This window comes from Lactuca saligna, chromosome 7 (genome assembly GCF_052625555.1).
Source record: "Lactuca saligna cultivar CGN05327 chromosome 7, ASM5262555v1, whole genome shotgun sequence".
NCBI classification, from domain to species: domain Eukaryota; kingdom Viridiplantae; phylum Streptophyta; class Magnoliopsida; order Asterales; family Asteraceae; genus Lactuca; species Lactuca saligna.
Window position 1 is genome coordinate 6,134,537 of NC_136423.1, and position 16,459 is coordinate 6,150,995.

At 37.0% G+C, this 16,459-nt stretch overlaps 1 protein-coding gene across 1 annotated transcript; it reads left to right on the forward strand.

Moving 5' to 3' along the window:
* Positions 1–14,094: 14,094 nt before the first annotated feature.
* On the forward strand, positions 14,095–15,698 carry LOC145007585 (glyoxylate/hydroxypyruvate reductase HPR3-like). Its single transcript, XM_078966499.1, has 2 exons — positions 14,095–14,681; positions 14,956–15,698. The coding sequence occupies exons 1-2, from the start codon at positions 14,157–14,159 to the stop codon at positions 15,472–15,474; spliced, it is 1,044 nt and encodes a 347-aa protein (XP_078822625.1). The 5' UTR covers positions 14,095–14,156; the 3' UTR covers positions 15,475–15,698.
* The last annotated feature ends 761 nt before the right edge of the window (positions 15,699–16,459 follow it).

The window sequence follows — 16,459 nt, forward strand, 5'->3', positions numbered from 1 at the left end:
TATGTAGTTACATAACTTTCATTTTTCATGCATAAATGTAGTTCATGTGTTTCTAATGAAAGAGAGAGAGAAAAGCAAAAAATACTTTAATTACAGGTCATCAATGACTATAGATCTATCTAAAAGTATTTTTGTTCTTTCTAAATTTTTATTATTTTTGATGGATTAAAAATCAGTCGTTACATAAATGATATTTAAGAGTAGTTATTTCTTTGTAAATTCATTATTTTTTTGTAAACTCAGCTATCAACTAGTTTTTTATTTAATAGTTAGCTTTTCAGCTAACAGTTAATTTTTCAACTGTTACGCCAAACATAACCTAAATAGTAAACATTTATAACGATAACATTTGACCTTATAATATATCTGCATTTACAAAAAAAACATTAAGTTAGAAGGTAAATGGCAAAGTGAAAATGATACAAATGTCCTACGAACTTTCTATGATTTATCCTTTGAGTCCCAAAAGTTTTTTTCGAACGTATGGGTCCTTAACTTAGGATATGACCTGATCTTTTAGTCCATGTTAACTTGTAATAGCTGGTTCAGTGACCTTTTAGATAAAAAAAACTGGCATTGTACCTCTATAAAGCCAAAAAAATAATAATAATAAATAAGTTCAGAGATTAATTCGTAAAAAAAAAAAAAAACTCTTATTTTCTTCTGAAGCCGATTCACACTCAATTTGTATTGATCTCCAATCTTTTTTTTTTTTTGACTTTATAAGGGCACAATGTGGGTTTTTTTGTTTAAAATGTCACTCAACCGACTATTATAAGTTGATAGAGATTAAAAGAGCAAGTCATATCCTAGTTTAGGGACCCATAAGGTCCAAAAAAAAATTAAGAACTCAACGGATAAAACCTAGAAAGTTTGTAGGGTATTTGTATCATTTTCCCAATGACAAACAATCAAAAAATAGTGGGATAACATTTTCTGGATGACAACTAATTTTCTGCATGATTCAGATCAAATGCAAGCCGATCCATTGATTTTGAAAGTCATGTGTGAAAAGTAAAAAATTGACCCTCAGTATATATTTTTTATATGTATATAAACAAAGTTTGTTAATACTAGTAAGGCTAGGTGGTGTGGCTTCGACAAGGGACTTGACATGCTTGGTGAACACCGGGCCGAACCCTCGGCATGCCAAGCTCGACTCGGCAACTCGATGGAAGTGTGCCGTTGAGAGAGAGAGTCTAAGGTTTAGGGAAAATAGAGAGAACGAAGGGATTAATTTTTTATTACAAGGTTGCAATAAAGAAATGGAAGAAACAACAAAAATGGAAGAAATGGAAGAAACTCGTCCAAATGGAGAAGATAACAGGTTTTTCAAAATTTGACATCAAAGGTCCCTAGGGTTTGGTCTAATAACAAAATTTAACACCCTAAATTCTCTCTATAAAAATTAGTTTCTAAAATTACAAAATTAACCCTTAACTTATAAATCTTATTTATTATTCTACTGAAAGCTTGACTATATCTTAATTATTATTCTAGTTAAGTAAAATTTTATTTTTAAAAAACAAATACCATGTTTGAAATGTTGTTTTTTATATTAATTATTTAAAATAAATTGGCATGTCAAGTGTGGCAACCCACACCATGTAAATGAAAAAAATTAAAGAGAGTGTGGCAAATTCTAGGTGGCGCTGATGTGAACCGTGATAAGTTGTAACATCCATAAAATTCAAGTAAATTTTATAACTTTTGCAAACATCCAAAAGTCATTAGTTATTACAAAATGTTTCAAAATTGTTTCATATCAGAGTATCCTAGAAACCATAAGTCCAAAACGCGAGGATATATACGGTCACGCCTTTGCCTTGCTAAAACATCTGAAACACCTGAAACAATAAATCGAAACTGTAAGCACAAAGCATAGTGGGTTCCCCCAAAGTACCAACACACAAACAATAGCACATATACAAATAACAGCATACATATAGAGTCTTCGGTATGACTGGACCGCCCTCACCGGGCCTTCAGTCTATCTGGCCCACTCTCAGAATCTTCAGCATGTCTGATTCGCTCTACTGGGCCTTCAGCATGTCTGGACCATTCTCCGGATATAGAGTCTTCAATACTACTGGATCGTCCTTACCGGGCCTTCAATCTATCTGGCCCACTCTTAGAACCTTTAGCATGGCTGGTTCGCTCTTACCGGGCCTTGAGCCTGTTTGGACCGTTCTCCGGGCCTTCGACCTGACTGATATCCCCCATTAGGCATGCAGTCTATCCGGGTCGCCTTGGGTATGTTGGCCTACAGCACAAAGCAGGTCTGCCTCAATCCACCCCCCAAACATACAATCAATATATATATATATATATATATATATATATATATATATATATATATATATCAAACTCTAGCATGTACAAACAGTCAGACCGATCTAACAGATCACTAATCATAACATCATCCTATACTCCAGGATACCGACCTAATAGGTCACTAGACATAGTATCATCCTATATACCAGGATACATATCTAATAGATCACTAAGCATATCATTATGTGATAACTAGGATAACAATCCAAAAGGGGCGGCATTGGTGCCTTCGACCCTATTAGTAAAGTAAGGAAAACTCACCTCGAACGGCAGATAAATCCCACAATTATTGTCGCTGCTACAAACCGGCTTCCACAAACTGAACCAAACAACCAAACCATTCTTTAATAATTATCCATGGCAAAACCACCAAGCACTAATCCCATAAATGGTCCAACTAACCAAGCCCACAATTAGTCCAATCCCATTGGGCCTAAACAAGGCCCAACTCCATTGGGCCTACTAAGGCTCAATTAACCATCCAAAGCCCATTAAGGCAAGTGCAGCAAGGAAAGCCCAACCAGAAGTCCATTACTTTAAAATCCTTAATCCATTATGATCCCATGTCAAATGATAAAGTCCAAGACCAAACCAGCCAACATTCAACGAGTCCAAAACATGCACAAGAGATGCTCACATTGTGAGCACCTTATGCTCACGTCGTGAGGTCATGATTTTGCCCAGAAACTTCCTCGGATACGCTCTCGCGTTATGAGATTTTATCCCTCACGTCGCGAGTCTAGATCTGACCAAAAAATTAGCATTAAGCTCCTAATCCATTAAGCCTTGACATGGAACAGTCTAGAGGGTCTTCCTTGACCCAAAGGACCATAAAAATTGAAGCTTTTTGGATATGCATGTCCAATACATGTCCCAACATCAACTAGGGCACAAAACAAGGAAAAAGGTCCAAGACTCAAACTTAGATTCCAAAACCATGATTAAAATCTAGATCTAGAACTTATATGACTTAAGATACCATCATAATCCATAAAGTTGCCAACTTTATGGATTCCATGCATGCTAACCAACATTACAAGCCATAAAATGCATGGAAACTTAGATTTAGCAAGCAATGAAAGGAAAGGCATGAGCTTGAGGACTTATAAGGGTCCAAAAGCTCCAGAAGTAGCTAATGAAGCAACCAAGAAGCTAACAAATTCACCACCAATGATCTTCTTTTTCTTCCAAGGGCTTCAAAGCTTCAAAATCTCTTGAATAACACCAAGAATGACCAAGGACTTCAATGGGGGCTGAGATTAGGGTTTCAAGAGGTCTTGGGAGTGAAAGAGGTCAGGGATAAGAAACCCTAATCATCTCATACCTTTAAATACACGAAAATTAGCGTTTTGGTGCATCAGGTGCTCCTCACGTCGTGAGCACTTCATGCTCATGTCGTGAGCCTTAAATGAGCTTGGTCAACAAGTCAACGATCACTCACCTGAACTACTCCAACTACAAACAACCATAACTTCTTCGTTTCAACTCCGTTTTTAATGTTCTTTATTTCCACCAAAAGGTGGCGAGAAGCTCTACACATCTATCAACTTATCCTCAGCTCAAAATGTAACACTCCAAATCAGGTACTACCTTGAAGCCCTTGAGAATTTTAAAATTTTCATAATAATTCCCTTAAGTACGTTGAGCGTACTCATGGGTACGCTTAGTGTACTATGTATGATTGATCGCAGAGGGATAGCTTGTACGCTGGGCGTACGTGACAGACATCTAAAACCCTAATTTATGGACTTGAGGCCTATTTAAACGTCCTTAAACCTCTTGGACGTAACCCTAGATAGCCTCCACAACCTTATTTCTCCCTTCTACTCCCGAGAGAGTTTGTGGGATCATTTTGAGCTTAAAGAGTCCACTTGTGGCCATTTTAGTGTCCATTCAAGAAGGAGAAGTTGTCAACCAAGCTTGGAGTGACATTGGGCTTCAAGAACCTGCATCTAGATAACCTTGAGAAGCTTCTGGAGGTATAAAACTTTGATCTTTCCATCTTATTCATTAGATCTAGTTAGGGTTTTCTAGCCTTGTCCCTTTGGTTGGTTTTTGACCTCTTCTTGTGAGTTGAGCAACTCCAGAGGCTGGAAAGGTTAGATCTGAGGTCCTTTGGTCCATTCATAACATAAAAATGAAGTCTTGATGGGTGTTTTGACATCATGCATGGATTAAGAACCTTAAAAAGGTCTTAATGGGGTTGTTGGGATCATATGAGACATGCAATGGCATAAAGTTGCCAACTTTATGCCCTAGGTCGTCCTAATAAGCTTAGATTTGACTATTAGACGTGGGAAAATTGAGTATTAAGCACATAATGGAGAAATTGCTTAATCTGTTAGTACGTTGGGCGTAACCTAGCGTACGCAGCGCGTAAGGCCCAAGGATTCAGTACGATGCGTGTACCAAGGTAGTACGCTAAGCGTACGCATAACAGATAGAATTGGATTTGTTTTAGGCCTTTGAACTTTTGGGCCTCAATTAGTCATTGGGCTTGGTCATGTTTTGGGGTTAGGCGGCTAGTTTATCTGTTTTGGACCATGGATGTTATGATTGGGCTTTATTGGGCCATGGGGCCCATTAATAACTTTGGATATGGACTTTGGGCCCATTAGCTACGAAAGTCCTTTTGGGGCTTTATGAAAGGAATTGGGGATTTGGGTTCCCCACTTACGGACTGTTAGGAGAGCATACTTTGACGTAGTTCAGGCTCTCGTCAAAGAGTTAACAAGTAAAAGGACTCAGACCAGGGATTTAAGCAAGCCCTGAATAAATACTACGTGATTGCCAACATAAATCATATACGAAACAATCAGAAAAAATATATGATAACATGAAACATTCATATTCATAAAATAAAAATAAACATTGTCAGTTGCTGGACTCCCGGACTTTTAAGCTGCCACGAAGAGCAGAAAAGACAAAAAAATGTCACAAAAGCTGCATAAACCAAATCAAGCAAATGACACTACTCGTGAGTAGGGGCAGTACCATCACCAGGTGGAGAACTTGGGCCAGGACCCGACTCATCACTTTGAGCATCCTGGCAGAGAACACGGAGCCCATCCAAATCTATGTCACCAAGACAAAGAAAGCCAACAAAATATGTCTCAATGAATGTAACAATGACGTTCTCTATCTCTCGAGTCTTGGTGGCCACATCCACCTCTATGTATGGGCCGAACTTCCCAGAAACCACCAGTTCTTTCAAATCTCCTTTCCCCTGCTTCATATCTGCTGCCACGCAAGCAGCCTGCACGTGCACCAAGCCCTTGAGGAAGTGGGGGCTTTCGATCACATTGTCTACAATCCGGCAGAGACCGTCACAAAGGATCAACGCAATGTCCTTCTCCAACACACCCCTCGCAGCGCTTTCCCCAACCAGGTAAGCATCTAGCTTCACCGTTCGTTCGCTCACACCAGTGTTCTCCAAGGTCAGGGCCCCTACACGATCAGTTAAGCGCTTTACGTACCCTTCTAGCCTTGCCACATATTCTTCCAGGCTCGCCTTCTCGCACAACACAAGCTCTTGATAAGCCTGCCAGTTGCGCTTATCATCCTCCATCTTAGCCACCTGATCCTTCAACTCCGTACATTCAACGCTCATCTTGTCTGAATAGGACCGGATAGCCTCTATGTTGGAAATGTGCTCGGCAGCTAATACCAAGTAAGACGAAACTTGGGCGGCGACATAACGAAGACCGCCAGCCATGTGCTCATCTGCCAAAACGGTGAAAGCTTCAGTTGTGGCGGGCAGAAAAGCATGCCGACACCACTCAAGAGCAGTGTCGTGGTCGGATACAAGGTCTTTAGAGGTTAAGCTCCAAGACAGCCCATAGATGCCCGAGTGAGACCCTAAAGGAGGAGGCACAACTCCCGTTTTACCAGGAGAAGTTGACACATGTCCACAAGAAGGTACAGATCCAGCCTTCGCCTTGGCTCAGCAAAAGGATCAGGGTCAGTCACATCGGTAGTTTTCTTCTATCTATTACCGGGCAGTTTAGTCGCTCTATTGTGTGCCCCCTCCAACAATTTCGAATAATTTTTATCAGGGACACTGGTGGAACCTTTGGAACCCCCTAGCGAGAAACTCAAGTTATGTTTCTTGCGAAGCGGAGGCTCGGTGCTAGCCATCTCAATGCTACTGTCAGAAGAGGTTTCTAGCAAAGCAAATCGCCTCTTGACACGTCGGAAACTCCTTAGGGACCCGGAAGGGACATGATCCTTCTGAGAAGCACCGGTAACAAAGAAGTCCTACAGATCCGGATCCTCGCCAGCGCCAACTACATCTTATAAACCGGCGGGAGACTCAAATATAGCCCCGATACCTCGACCGAAAACAGGTGGCGGGAGAGTCTCTACAACATCGATGTCGCGGCACTCAAGATTACCAACGGGGGCTCAGTGCTAGCCATCTCAACGCTACCATCAGAAGAGGTTTCTAGAAAAGCGAATCGCCTCTTAACACATCGGAAACTCCTTAGGGACCAGGAAGGGACGGGATTATTCTGAAAAGCATCGGTAACAACAATGTCCTGCAGATTCGGCTCCTCGCCAGCGCTAACAACATCTTATGAACTGGCGGGAGACTCCGATATAGCCCCGATACCCCGACCGGAAATAGGTGGTGGGAGAGTCTCTACAACGTCGATGTTGTGGCACTCAAGATTACCGTCGAATAAACCACATAGAGATCTATCTAAGGAGATAATCTCCTTTACACCTAATAAAAAACAAAGATAATAGAGGTTAATAAAATTATCGATTTCAAAGTAATTTGCCGAGAAGGGGGGGGGGGAATGGAAAGCAGAAGAAGAAGCATCACACCTTCTCTCTCTCAATGAAAAACTCGAGCATTTTACCATGATCCCTCCAAGCGGCGCTCATCCCACCAGCAGCCAAGAAGCATTCGAGCCAATCCTCACCATAGATGCTAACCTTCTCCAGGGTATCTGCCAACTCTTTTTCAGCACCAAAGAGCATTGGAGCACGGTCTACATACGCCTTCGTATTAGGATAACTAAGAACCACAAGGTCACTGTTCACCCACAAAAACTTCTCATGCCAATTCTTTTTGGATTTTTGATCATGGATGAGGGTAGGGACTCCTCGTTGGCGAGAAAGGGTCTGAATCCAGACTGGGTGGAAGCATTGAAAAAGTGCTTGAATGCTGGGACAGTTGGCTGGTAACCTAGGGCATGACAGAGAAACTCTAATCCCACAATCTTGTTTATGGCGATTGGGGCCAGTTCCCTCACAGAAAACCTGTATTCGCGAATGATCAGGTTGAAAAATTCTATAGTGGGTAAACGTAGACCCGCCTCAAACACAGATTTCGGAATGTCGACCTTGTCCTCATAGGGACTATAGAGCGATACATTAGGGAGAGGAATTTGAACCCCATGTTTAGGGACAAACCCAAACCGAAACTGGAAGGATTCCTATTCCTCAGCAGTGAGTTCCATTCCTAAAGAACGAGCAGAAACCCTGAAAGAATTCAAGGAAAGATCGAAAGGGTTCTTTAGAGAAAAGAAGCAAAGTGAGAAAGGTAGAGAGTGAGAAGAAAATTCCTGAAGAAACAAGGGTTTAAATGCTACAAAAAGAGCAGTGAACCGTCTCATGATGAAACCGCCGAGCAACGATAACTCCGTCTTGTCAGCCGCACAGACTAGCAATCACAGTCCGCGACGTGTCTATGACTACACCATAACGACTCTGCTACGTCCCCAACGCAGAAGCCTACTGGTCTAAGGGACTTGTTAACGTTACCGTGTGCAACCACGTTAAATCTGACGGAAAGCACTGATGGGACGTTATCTCGCCAGGGCCTTGGTCGAGTCTCAGTCTTAGCTCGGCCAGGCCAGCACCAGGATGATAACTCACTTTCCCCCACGAGGAAGAATATTCCTCGTGATCCTCTCATTCTCTCATGACCAATCAGGTCATGACAAAGAGCATGATGACGCCCAGAAGTGACGTCACCTGGCTGTTAGACGACATGAGCGTACTTCTCCCAGCAAGAAAGTGCTAGGTCTCACTCCCACATGGGGAGAGTCACCCCATTTCGTTAGCAACATGTATAAAAGGATCCCTTCCTGCCCAAGGAAGGGGATCATCTTCTTCCCCATATAATTTGACCTAAGTCTCTCTCAGAAATAAAGATAACTTGATCGTCGGAGTGACGTCCTAGGAGAACCCCCGATCGTCCTTTAACGATTCTTTTGTGTTGTGTTCTCAGGTAAACCTCCAAGACCAACTCGTCAACAAACGACCAATTCCCTGAAGAGCTTGTCACAACAGCAAGCAACTACGCAAAGGTCGTGCATATGCTCTAATGATGTAGGTGTTTACTAATCTATTCATTGTTGGCAATTTAAATGTTCTTGTTGACTTTGAAGCCAAAAATGAAATAGAAATGGATCAGCATCACAAAGAACATAATGATTATAAGGTGATGTTATCGATCTAGGTTAGGGCTAATGTTTTTAAATGGCCACCAAAACAATATGCCATACAGACCAAATTATGATTTACTCATAACTTTATTACTTAAGTAGTTTATCTTCTAAAATTATAATGTATTTTATTTTAAAATTCAAATATTTTGTTTGGATTTTATATTTACCGATAGATATCAATTTATTTGGATTTTTTTATTCATTTCATGTTTATTTTAAATCTTTACTCACGCTCATATGTTGATTATGCTCTTATATTTATTTATGAGCATATATTTTTATTGATAAATGATTAGTTATGGAGCCATTAATATCATATCAACTTTCTCTTTTCCTTACCTTTTGTTACATCTGAAAACTATTTGGTCTTCTAATTTTCATTTATTAATGCCTTTCATTTTGGAAGCAAGTGATAACTTGGTGGTCATCAGAATCACTTACACAATCACAATGTAAGTTACTTCATTCAATTATTAATCTAATTAATCTACATAAATAAAAAAAATTTACTAATGTAATTTAGAATATAGTGTATAGCATGTTGATGGGAAGATCAACGTATGAAAGGCATGCAACTAGCCAACCATATTAAACACCCATTTGTTCTTGCCCCAACAAGGTTTATATGTAGTGAAAGATATGAGATGCAAACTTTTTTGTCCCATCGATATCAGTCTCACTTCTTTTATTCATTATTATCTTCATGAGAATCTTTATCTGCACCTGTTTTTGTAACTGAGTCTTTAAATGTTGACAATGTAGTGGTTTCTAGTTTTAAAAGGCATGTGTGTGTATTTTATAGATTTTTTTTAAAAATAATCTAATTATTAAAAGTACAATGCTATTTCCAGCTTTTTATATACAAAAGAGGAAATAACATCATATTTTATTTGATCAGAATCCTATTTTAATTTTTTAAACATTAAAAAAACAATCATGTCTTTATGTTTAAGTGTGATTAAATAAGGATCAACACCTGATCATGACACCATAAAGCGTCTGTACACTTTCTGTTTCTTTGTGGTTCTCTCTATGTGTGTGTGACTTCAAATAATTAATAGGAATATTGTTGTTTAGTTTATTTGTTATAACATATTCTTTTACTTTTAAAATTAAACCCTTACATATACATTTGATTATGTTGCTTTCACCAGGTATAATATTGCTCTTACTAGCATCTAACATAATGTTTGAATTGATGGTTCACCATTCTTCATTCCACATAGTATTGCTAACGACCATCAACATAACTGCTTATTACTTTGCTACTATATTTCAAGTTGTCATTGGTAGACCAGATAGTCTGTATACATCATCTCTTTACATTCTAGTATTCAATATCTCTTTTCTCTTCACTTAAATCATACTTATCTTCGAAATTTATTCTCGAAGGTCGTGATTATCACGGCCCATTTAAGTTTACTTTTATATATATATATATATATATATATATATATATATATATATATATATATATATATATGAAAGTGCATTTTAAGTACAAAAAATCCGACAACATTAATCAAAAGGCAAAGGTGTTCATTTGCAAGAATTTTAATGTTTGCCTTTTATGAATTATAAATTTAGAAATAAAATCAAAGTGAAACTATAAAATTAAAAAACTAAAATTGATATTATAATTATCATATTTTTCATTTTATATATATATATATATATATATATATATATATATATATATATATATATATATATATATATATATATATATATATATATATATATATATATATATAGGTAAAAGTTCAAATGAGAACCCTTAAAGGTTAATAACCCTAAGAACCTCTAATTTTGAACTTAACATCAAAATGAAAACTTAAACTACAAAATAAGATCTGAGTTATTTTTCATGCATCCAAACACTCCCACTCACCTTTAAAAGCTAAAACACAAACCCTCCATCTATCTTCATCAACTACCACCGTCGCTGCCACATATCGGCACCGCCGCCGTTGACCGACGTCGGTTCCGGCCATCGTCATATTCATATTCCAGCATCAGATTTTTCTCTTTATTTTTTAGTGAAACACCACCAGATCTGGTGTGTTCGATGCATTTCAAGTCTAGATCTACTCCATTACCACATCAGATCTTCTCCACTACTGATTTTTGCCACCATTGATGTTCAGATCTGTGAGTTTTGATGACATATCTTCATCTAGCCTCTATCTTTTTTTCTCTCGATCTCCATGAAAGACCACCAAATCTGTTCAGATCTAGTCCACCACCACCTCTACCAACCATAGATGTATGTCTTCAACCTCCAAAATCCTTTGCTTTCATTAGATCTGAAGCGATTCAGTCCATATCTATGATCTCCAAAGTTAGATCTATGATTTTCGACAACAGATCTATGATTTTCGCTTATGGATCTATGACTTATGCCTTTAGTTCTACGACTTCTGACGAGATTGATGAACTAGAACTGAGATCGATGTCAGCTGCCACCATAACTACTACCTTTCCGCTCCGGTGTAGCACCACCAACTCAGCTCCATCTTTTTTTCTCCGATCTTTAGTGAAACAACACCATATTTGCATTAGGTATTTCGAATTTTTATTTGATTGTTTTTTCTTATGTTAAACTGTGAATATGATATTTTACTTCATTTTTGTTGTTTACTATTTATAATATTTGTTTTAACAACTATAAATTGTGAATTCATTGTTATTAAGCTGTAAATCTATTGTTAAAATGTTATGAATCTAAGTTTGTTTTCTTAATTCTTATAATAATTTCATAAAATATTAAGTTGTGAATCCACTGTTAGTTGTGAATGCATGATCTTTTTTTAGAAATATTAAGTTGTAATGCATGATCTTTTATAAGTTTTAGCTATGATTAAAAGATTTATTTATAAGTTTTAAACATTAAATGCATGGAGTTTTATAAGTTTAATATGAATTTAGAATGTGTTTTTATTATATTCTTTTATCAAATAATATAATTTTTACGTTTTTAAGGCGTGAATTGTGATGAGTATCGAACTGGTATCTAATACAACCTCCAAGGCTCCAAACATCACCAGATGTAAGTTTTAACATGTGAATGTATTTTATTAAACTATGAATTTGTGCATTAAATTGTTAATTAAATGTATTAAGTTATGAATTGATTATATTAAGCTGTGATTTTTTATGAATTTTGTGTTAAAATACAAATGTTTGTATTAATTTTCTTGTTAGCATGTTTTTGTGGCATAAATATGTAAAAATGTATTGGTTTTTATAATTGTTGCATAAAACTCAAAATTAGTGAATTAATATGTTTATTAAACTGTAAATATAATATTTAACTTGACAATGCATTATTATGCCTTTTATTAAACTGTGAATTTGTGTATTAAACTGTGAATTAAATGTATTAATTTATGAATTATTTGTATTAAATTGTAATGTTTTTTATGAATTTTGTGTTAAAACAATAAAGAACATGATAAACCCAAAAAAACTAACATGGTGGAACTAAGTCCAATTAGAGGTGAACATTTGGACCGGACTAGTTTGACAAAAATTGGTAAACCTTGGATCGGACCTGTTGAGGCTTATCGAGTCCAAATCTAGGTCCGGTTCCAAGTTCTTGGACATAGGGGTGAGCATTTGATCTGAACCAGACCAGACCAGTTTGACAAAAATTAGTGGACCTTAGACTAGACTTGTTGAGGCTTATCAGGTCTAGATCCAAGTTCGATTCCCGGTCCAGTCCAATTCAAAGATTCAAATGCTATTCCTAAGTCCAACTCCTTACTGCCAATAGATTTTACTATGTTAGAATTTTGCTTGAATGCTCGTAGATTTATTCTTATCTTTCACCTTCTTATTCTTTCAGTGATATTTTGTTAATTTCTATTTTGTTACAAATGCATTTTTAATATTTATATATTATAAATTATATCAAACTTTCGTGTAGGAAATAGACATGTAACAAACATTTAAAGAATATTCTAACTATGAAAAAATAGTTAATTGAAACTCTTAATAAAAATATCTATAAATAAACATTATGAAAATATAAACATTGTATTTAGTATTATAGAATTGCACTTCTAATTTTGTCTTATAAATGTATAATATCTTAATTTTGTTTCTAAGTATCTATATAGATTTAAAGTTTCAGTTTTTTCTTTTACACAAATTATATTTTAAGATATTGCGGTTTGCAGGGGTCTATTCTTTGGGGACCTTCAATGGCAGCTGGCTTCGTTACCAATTAGGTTTGGTGGTTAGGGGTTGTACTCAGCAGTAGAGGCTTCCTCCTATGCTTTTGTGGCCTCACGAGCTCAATTGTGGGTGTTACAAGACCACATCTTACGAAATAGCAACATATGTGGTATGGATTCAAATTATGTGTGTGCTTTGGCCTGTCTTCATGATACGATTCCGGGCTTTGACTTCAGCGGTTTCACTAATACGGACACCGCCCATCCAAAAGCCTAACATTCATTGGCAAGTGCCCTTTTTAGTAAAACTGTCCAAGACATGGAAGTTCACTTCGACATAACGATTAGGCAGAAAGCAAATTTTGAGTATCTAAGGTCCCCACATACTCAGGATTTTCTTATGACTATTCCTTTTGACGGTCTTGGCAAGCATATGTCGTCAGTGGAGTATCGTGTCATCCTCAAGTGTCGCCTTATGATCCCTTTATTTCCAGCTGACGAGACTTGCCCTGTTTGTCGCAAGACATGTATGGACTCCTTTGGGGAGCATGCAGTTCATTGTAAAGAGCTCACATGTTTTAAGTATCGACACGATCTGGTTAGGGATGTTCTTTTTGACATATTTAGGCACGCCGAGATTTCTGTCAAGAATGATGTCCATGTGAACTTTCTAACTGACCCATTGGAAGGAAGATCAACACTTAGACCAGCTGATGTTTTAGTATTTGGATGGGTTGGAGGAAAACATGCATGCGTGGATATAACATGGATTTCCTTTTTTGTGGGCTTTGGGAGTGGAGTTTTCACTGTGGGGCAAACTGCTTTAAAAGCTGCATCAAACAAAGTGGCAAAACATGAGAAAACTATGTCGCTACTCAATAGAGTCTAACGGGTCACACATAGTAATGTTATGACTCCAAAATCTATAGATGATATTTTTAAAAGAATTAGTTTTGACATCAAAAAGGATTACAACACAGTTTATTGCTCGTTAAGGGATTAAGAGGTTAAAGCAACATAAAATTTGTAGGTAGATTGTGCAATCATACCTAATATACAAGCCCAATATATAATTATCTATTTTTCTGGAAAAATGGCAAGACTCACGCAAATTCTATTTATAGAAATATATTATTATCTATTAGTAATGGAATAGAGAATATCACTATATCCGGAGAACGAGATGCAATCGCTTAAACAAATATCTACTCTCAGCAACAGATCGGAAGTTCAGTTTCTAACCTTAATGGCTCAAGAAGACCACCAATCTCCGCCGTATCTCGGTCAAGTACTAGTCATACGTCCACCGCCTGTCTTTTCTGTCCACGAACAATACATCTCGAGTAAATTCCAGATCTTGAAAGCATACGAATCACCATTACCTACTCACGATTTCCTCCAAACCTATGCGCGGTCCGTCAAAGTCGTCCTATGCTCCGCCGGGAGTCCGATCACAGCCGACGTGTTACATGACCTTCCAGCCCTCCAACTTGTTGTCTCCTCCACTACCGGCGTCAACCACATTGACATGGCAGAGTGTCGCCGGCGCGGAATTAGAGTCACTAACACCGGAGATTTGTTTTCGGATGATGTAGCTGACGGCGCCGTTGGACTTTTGATCGACGTCATGAGGAGAATTTCTGCCGGCGATAGATTTGTTCGCGGCGGTCGTTGGCCTGCCTTATCGGAGTATCCTCTTGGTTCTAAGGTTAGTAATTATTACAACGTTTTTTTCCTCAAACTTTTGGTAACACGCTATTTCAAGTTTTGATTTTAAATTTTTATTAAGTTCAATTATCGATCATGGGTTGTTTTTTTTTTTTCTTCTGAATTTATGCTACATAATTGGCTTTTATATAAAGTTTACACCATCGTTCATTTTATGATTAGAAGATGCCACACTTTGAAAAGAAAATATAAATTAATATTAAGAAAAATGAATTACTCATTGATTGATTTGATTTTTGATTGTTTGGTTTCAGTTAGGAGGCAAGAGAGTTGGGATTGTTGGGCTTGGAAACATTGGGTCAAGTGTGGCCACAAGACTAGAGGCCATGGGCTGCATGGTCTCTTACACCTCAAGGCATAAAAAAGACTCCACACACTACACTTTTTATCCAAATGTCCTCCAACTCGCTTTCAATTCAGATGCGCTCATTATCTGTTGTGCGTTGACCAATGACACACGTCACATGATCAACAACACAGTCTTGAGGGCATTAGGAAAAACAGGAGTGATTGTGAATGTAGCACGTGGGGCTATCATTGACGAAGTGGAATTGGTGGAGTGTTTGGTTGAAGGTGAGGTTGGTGGTGCAGGTTTGGATGTGTTTGAGAAGGAACCAAAAGTACCAAATGAGTTGTTTGAATTGGATAATGTCGTGCTTTCGTCCCACAGTACTGCGTGCACAAGAGAATGCTTTTATGATGCTGCCCAAACTGTGGTAGCTAATTTGGAAGCGTTTTTCATGAGCAAACCCTTGCTTACTCCTGTATCCTAGTCTTATAGTTTGCACTTCGCTAGCGAATTTCCATTTGGTTTCGATATAATAAATGTTCTAACCTTTTCTTTTTGCATATAATTACAATTCAACCTTCTCACGTGGGAGGGCGTTAAAAAGCAGGTTACATAACTTTAAATATCAAATATTGAGTGTATATGCTACAAGACGTTTTGTTTTATGTATTTATACTTAAATAAAATGAAAATAAACGTATTTTAGAATTCGATCCTCAAGTTGAAAATGTCAACAGTTGATCTTCAAGCTGTTGTTTTATCTTCTGGAGCCTAAATGAAACTCTTGGTATCATCATACTAGAGTACTTGTGGCTTTCAACAAAGAAAGTACTCTTTATTTTGAATGATCTATAAAACGTATGATGATATCATCTTCTTTGTTTATGTTGTTACAAGAATCTATATTCTATTTGTGACCAACTTTTAAGTAATCAAATATATGATATTTGTAACATTGTTACTTTTAGTAAGTTACATTTATTTTGTCATTTTAGAATTACATGTAGAGAACTTATAAAACAATAACATGTTTTAATTTTATAAAATCCAGTATCAAGTCAATATTGCAATGTAATAAGTTAATTTTTATGAGTTTTCAATGCAAAATTACATGTTTAGTCTATAAAATCACTACAATATATTGATAACTTTCATTTGGTCCAACTGTAAGTTTTATTCATCTTGTATGTTATGGGATAATTTACATATTCACTAATCAATAAAAATGTAAATTAAACTCTATATTAGGTAAAATGTTGTATCGAATCATAATTTAATAACTAGTTTATATTGAAAATTCTAGTAATAACTAGTTTAGTAGTATTGTTGGGAGGAAGATGTGGAAAATTATACTAATATGGATGAAGTTATTTCTATTCTATTCCTATACATGATACTATTCATCTAATAACAGTAAAAATGAGTTTCTAATCTAGAACACCCATATTATCATGAGAAAGATTCACATA

Bases quoted from the DNA above. Each gene is read 5' to 3' on its own strand.
- LOC145007585 (XM_078966499.1), top strand. From the start codon at position 14,157: ATGCAATCGCTTAAACAAATATCTACTCTCAGCAACAGATCGGAAGTT. The intron at 14,682-14,955 runs GTTAGTAATTAT...GTTTGGTTTCAG, and splicing joins AGTATCCTCTTGGTTCTAAG to TTAGGAGGCAAGAGAGTTGG.